At 33.3% G+C, this 6417-nt stretch overlaps 1 protein-coding gene across 1 annotated transcript; it reads right to left on the bottom strand.

Annotated features, from left to right (window-relative positions):
* Positions 1–2204: 2204 nt before the first annotated feature.
* Positions 2205–5877, bottom strand: LOC127120696 (homeobox protein HD1). The gene is made up of 5 exons (XM_051051215.1): positions 5179–5877; positions 4977–5097; positions 3035–3234; positions 2717–2848; positions 2205–2596 (listed from the first exon to the last, which is right to left on the bottom strand). The coding sequence occupies exons 1-5, from the start codon at positions 5467–5469 to the stop codon at positions 2456–2458; spliced, it is 885 nt and encodes a 294-aa protein (XP_050907172.1). The 5' UTR covers positions 5470–5877; the 3' UTR covers positions 2205–2455.
* Positions 5878–6417: the final 540 nt, after the last annotated feature.

The following is a 6417-nucleotide window of genomic DNA, read 5'->3' as shown; positions in this document are numbered from 1 at the left end:
ATCGATTCTAATATTTGGTATCTAGAGCGCTGGCTGCGATTCTTGGAAAGCATAAAGTATCTCATTTAAACATGCATTTTCCAACAAATCTTCCAATCTTGAATGGTAAGAATTATGATAATTGGTGTAAGTAGATGAAGGTTGTCCTCTGTTATGAATGTGTTTGGGATCTTGTGAATAATGGAGTAAAACCAATTAGTGATAACTCCACAGATGAACAAAAGGTTACACATAAAGATTTGAAGAATAAATATTTAAGGATCAATGGTACTTAGACTCAGGTTGTTCATCACATATGATTGGAAGGAGAGATTCAAAGAAATACATATTTAAAAAGTATTTTATTCAGGCAAAGCAACACAAAAACAACTTTGACAAAGATGCAAGAAGTAATTTGAAATCCACTATTGAGATCATATACTCAGATGTGTGTGGTCCTCTTTAAGTATTTTCGATTGGAGGTAACAAGGACTTTTTTATATTCATAAATGATTTTAGTTGAAAATTGTGGACATGCCTAATCAAGAAGAAAAGTTATGTGCTTGAGGTGCTCGAAAATTTCAAAGTTATGATGGAGATTCAAACTGGCCACAAGATCAAGACTTTGGGGACTGGTGGTGGTGGAGAATATGTGTCGAGAGACTTCAATGCATTATGTGAAAGAGAATGAATTGTGCATGAGGTGGTACCACCATACACTCCTCGACAAAATGGTATTGCTGAAAGGAAGAACATGACCATCATGAATATGGTAATAAGTATGTTAAAGGGCAAGAATTTTCCGAATAAGTTATGGGGTGAAGCTGAGTCGACTGCAACATACATCTTGAACAGATGTCCAACGAAGAAGCTAGAAGGAATCACACCAGAATAATATTGGTCTGGTGTCAAGTCTAACTCAAGTCATCTTAAGGTGTTTGGATCTATAACACATAGACATGTGTCTGACCAGTTGAGAAGAAAACTTGATGACAAGTCAAGCCAGGTGATCCTTATAGGATATCACTAAACTGGTGGATAGAAACAATTTGATCCCTTGAACAAGCAAGTTGTGACTAACAGAGATGTGATAATACATGAGCTAAAGGAGTGAGATTGGAATGATAATGTCAAGAAGGATTTAATGAGAATCCTATATGATGAACCAGGTAGCGAAGTTGATAATGGAATTTGACCAGAAGGAGGTGGGGTTCAAGTAGGCACAAGCAGGCCTCAAAGGACAAGAAACATGTCTGCCAGGTTGCAGTAATGTGTGATCACATCAAATGATGTGGTAAATGATGAAGGTGAACTGGCACACTATGTTTTCTTTGCAAATACTAAGTCAGTCAATGTAACTGAGGCATTAAAGGACTTGAAGTATATGAAAGTCATGATGGATGAACTGAAGTCCATAGAAGTCAACAAAACATGGTCACAAGTAGAATTGCCACAAGGTAAGAAGACAATTTATGTGAAGTGGGTGTAAAAAGTGAAGTTGAATCCAAAAGGAGAAGTAACCAGACAAAAATCAAGACTTGTAGCCAAAGGATTTCTTTAGAAAGAAGTAATCGACTTTGATGAAGGTTTTGCACCAGTTTCTAAGATCGAAACAATCAGGTTGATTGCTCGCCTAACAAACATGAAAAACTAGTATAATGTCAGATGGATGTGAAATGTGCATTACTAAATGGACCCTTAGATGAAGAAGTTTATGTAGCATGACAAGTCAGTTTTGTGAGCAATGCCAAGAAAGAAAGGTACGATGTTGTATAAAGTCCTGTATGGACTCAAAGAAGCTCTAAGAGCTTGGAATAAGAAGATAGATGACTTTCTAAGGAAGAAGGAGTTTGTAAAGTGCATAATTGTGTATAGTGTATATGTTAGGCAAAACAGGGGTGAACTGCTCATACTTTATCTATATGTAGATGACATGTTGATAACATGAAGCTGCAAAAAGGAGATCGAAGATTTTAAATATGACCTAAGTAAGGAATTCGAAATGTCTGACTTGGGTAACATCTCATATTTCCTTGATATCGAATTCAACAAGTTTATGACTTGTTTTCTTCTTTTATTATATTATATATAAAAAAATACAACTCATTGTATGACAAAGAAATTGTATAAAGAAACGTGAATCTTTCAAAGTTGTGGTGTGTATCATAGTAATAATCCATGAGCTGGTCAGAACGTAACAAACAATTTACAAAGACAATAAGAAAGAGACAAAACAACCTTACCACATGCAAAAAAAGTCATACATGTAATTCCACAAATTTACAACCACACAACTCTTATGAAATTAAGCTACATCATAAGTACATTTTTTCAGTAAACCAATTAACCAAAATAACTACTATTATCTCCTGATCCATCTCAATGGAGGGTCTATAGTACTCTATCATCAATAACCATAAAGTAATTAGTTCATATTATCATTGTGTTTTACTTGTTGTAATTAGTAACACTATTACTACCTCTTGCGTTTGGATTTCAAAGAGGTAACAGATTGAGAATTGCTATGCCAATTTCGTTTCCTTTGGTTTATAAACCAATTGTTTATTTGCTTCAGTTGCAATCCTGTTTCCTCCACAAGTTTTGCTTTATCATCTTCCTGCATAAACCATAACATTAACCAAATTAGTTATTATTACCGACACGTGTGTCTGTGTCTGCGTACGTGTGTGTTTCATTTATTATTGCATATATGTAAATAGAAAGGAAATTAACATACAGTTGGATAAGGCCACTTTGCATGTTGTTGCCACCAATTCTTCAAGACAGAAGTTGTGTCACCTGGTAATTTTCCAGCTCTTCTTTTCCTTAATATTTCCTCTCTTACATCTTCAATTCGAGACTTAAAACCCTGTAAATTAATGCATAATTAGTTCATTATTAATTAAGAATTTGTATGAAGCAGTGACACAAATATAAAGTTGAATTTGTATGAAGCAGTCACACATGTATAAAATTGACATATGTCAAACACGAGATACACTTTTGTTCCGAAATGTCAATGATACGGAAATTTGAAGTAATTAAAAAACAAGACCTGTTTGAGTTCAATTTTGAGTTCTTGACGAACTCTTTCCATGAGTGACCTTTCGGATTCAGTAGGAAGTAATGGACCAAGTCCCATCATGTCATGATCACCACCACCACTAGATTGATTATCTAAACAATAATCCAATTGCAATTGTTCATCTTCATCGTCAGACATTGTTGCGCCGCTTCCTTCTCCCAAACTCACTCCTAAAATCATTACATATATTTATGGTTCCACCTCAAATATGACATGTATATGATTAACAAACTAAATTTAGATCAGATACATAATTTTTTTTTTTAATTTTTTAAAGTTGCTAATAATTTATTAAATAATAATAAAATGGAGGGAAAAAAACTAGACATTAACATCTTTTCATTTCGAAAGTTTGAGACATGGTGTGAGCAGTGTTGTTGCTTAGGACCCCCTTATGTTAGTGGATACATGATGACAAGTCTCAAAATTAGGACAAAACATAAGACATGTCTTTATCATGCATAAAGGAAATGCATACAATTTAGTTGCAACAACATCAATGATGGACACCAATCATAGTACATGTTTTTTTATGAATCAAACATCATTGACCAGCTCAACTAAAATAATTATTTTCTCAATAAAGTTTTGGTTATTATATAATTTATACATGTCGAAAAGGGACAGTTAAATGTCTTCTTCGCCCTACTTAATAGTTATGAATACTAGTACATCTTAATCAATGAATGAAAATGAAATAACAAAAAAAAAAAAAAACCTTAAATTTTATAATAGAGTATAAAAAATTAATTCCAACTCTCCATTGAAGAACTATTAAGTCAGCATGTGCATGTTTAGATTAGCCAATGAATTTGGCATAATCACATAGTTTTAGCAAAAACTACATTTTCAAATCTCAACACCAAATCAAACATACTTTTAGAGAAGAAAAAGGTAATCAAAAACATACCAATAGTAAAAGGGTGTGTGTGTCTGTTTGTCCACAAATCAGAAGTGTAACCTGATGGATATTGACAGAAAGCCTAACAGGAAATCTCATGACAACCAAATCAACATTTCAAAATGTCTCCCACTATTGTACTGTTTTAATAGTCTTAATCACTCTCATCATTTTTTTCTTAACAATAATGGATCCTTTATACATCATTGAGTCTATAAGTCTAATTTAACCGACAAATACTGATATTATTATTATTATTATTATTAATAAGCTGAATATTTAACTTCGATTTTGAAGTTAAAAATGTTAGTTATGTGCGAGTTTCAGATGATTATTATTATTATCGTTTTGTCTGTGTATTAAAAATAAAGACATATAATTAATGGATTGGTATTGATAGATGTTATATCTTTTGTGGAAGAAAATTATAATTTGGTTGTTGGCAGTTTTATTTCATGGTTGGAGGGACTATCATTCCTTACCAAACTAAACTCCTCCAAATTGGTTGCCATGTAACTAAATTATTTATTAGTAGACCCTACCCTACCACACCACACCCCCACTTTCTTCAGATAAGCCTAAATCCACCAATATTTGCTTTTTAACAATATAATTATATATATTTGTAGCTTCTTTCATTCAAATGTCTAACCCACCAAACCAAAACAATGGATGATTAATTAAAGATACATAATTAAAAAACAAAAATGACACTTATCTACGAAGAAGCATCGATACAAATATATATATATATATATATATATATATATATATATATATATATATATATATATATATATATATATATATATCAGACACGATATTGACACATCGATAATAATTTAAAAATAAATAAATTGAATATTATCAGATACGTGTTCGTCACAGACATATCTGAGACACGTCTTTGCTCAAAGATATTTTTGATGAATATGAATGGAATTTAAACTATGATAGCTTGTTCAACTAATGAAATTAGACATGAATAAGAAAAAGTTGTAGTGTTTATACCAGTGAGAGCTTGTAAGGTATTTTCGATATCACGGCAAGCCATAACAGCCTCAACAGCATGAACTCGAACATGTTGTTGAAGCTGTTCTTTGAAAGTACACAAAACTATCAAATATTGTGCCTGCATATAACAACACATAACATATTCATAAAATTGCACAAAAAAAAAACCATGACAAAAAAGGTAGAGAGAAACACATACGAGGAAGTTGTCGAGTTGTTGACGATCATGAGGTGAAAGAGAATGAGTTTGTTGAGAGATATAAGATCGTAGAAGATGATGAGATTGAGATAACTGTGCATCAATCAATGGTAACTGATCTATAGGAGTTGCAACTCGAAGACAAGCCACATGTGCAGACAGAAGCTGTTCGTATAGAGGATGTGTTGCTATCTCCGCCTTGAGTTGTCGGTTTTCACCACCGCTGCCGCCGTCTCCACCGTAACCACCACCACCACCTTGCATCATCCCTAAGCTTGGTTCTTGCATCATCGACGGAAGGTAAGGTAGTAGAGTATTATAGAGGAAAGAGGGTTGAGGTTATGGACCACTCTAGAAGTATGTATGAATTATGAAACAGACATAGTTGTATCGTTATTATCAGTGTCTGTGTTGTGTGTATTATAGGGATCTGAGACACAGCTTTCTGCACCACTTTCTGATGGAAACAAAGATTTTACATGCGCATAGAAAGAGGGAGAATCAAAAGCATTTAATGTTTATAAAACAACAAAAGAGAGAAAGAGAGAGAGAGTTTTGTTTTCTTGTGAAAATAGTGTTGAGTGTTTTGTAAGAGAGAAACTGTAAGGGAATAATGATTACTATGAAAGGGGAGGGAAGAAGGAGAAAAAGGGTAAAGGAAGTAAAGGTGTTTGTGTCATAATCTCATTTCTATCTTAATGGGGTGGATTTTTGAGCTAAAGGTTGTTGGTTAGGTACTTGATTTGATTGCCCAATATCATTTTCGGGTTATCATCTTATATTTTATACTCTTAAACTATTTTGCACATGTCTTGTTGTGCCATAACATTTGTTAAAACTCATTTTAAGTAAAGACTTTAAACCTTAAACCTCATTTTAAAATAAATAAATCCTTTTTCGGGCCGACCAAAATAAACATCGGTTGATCATTCAGAGTGAATAATTATTTGTCTAGATTGCTTGCGGCACAACAGAACTATCCTAAGGAATATTACAGGTGATCTGGATCCAAGATACATCAAATGACTCCCCACATCATACACACTTTGTTATTGTTATAACCGACCTATTATATAAAGGATACATGCGAAGAATTTAGATGCACAATTTTAAATTCAAATTTCATTCACCTCTTTCACACAATCTTCTCATCCACATACTGACTTGAGCGTTTGAGTGTTAACCTTGCAAGTCAACCCCTCAATTCCGCATTTGAAGTTCACATTCACTGCTGTCCTA

The sequence above is a fragment of the Lathyrus oleraceus genome, chromosome 2 (assembly GCF_024323335.1).
Source record: "Lathyrus oleraceus cultivar Zhongwan6 chromosome 2, CAAS_Psat_ZW6_1.0, whole genome shotgun sequence".
NCBI classification, from domain to species: Eukaryota; Viridiplantae; Streptophyta; class Magnoliopsida; order Fabales; family Fabaceae; genus Lathyrus; species Lathyrus oleraceus.
Note: the sequence above shows the minus strand (reverse complement) of the source record. Positions and strands in the feature narration are given on the sequence as shown.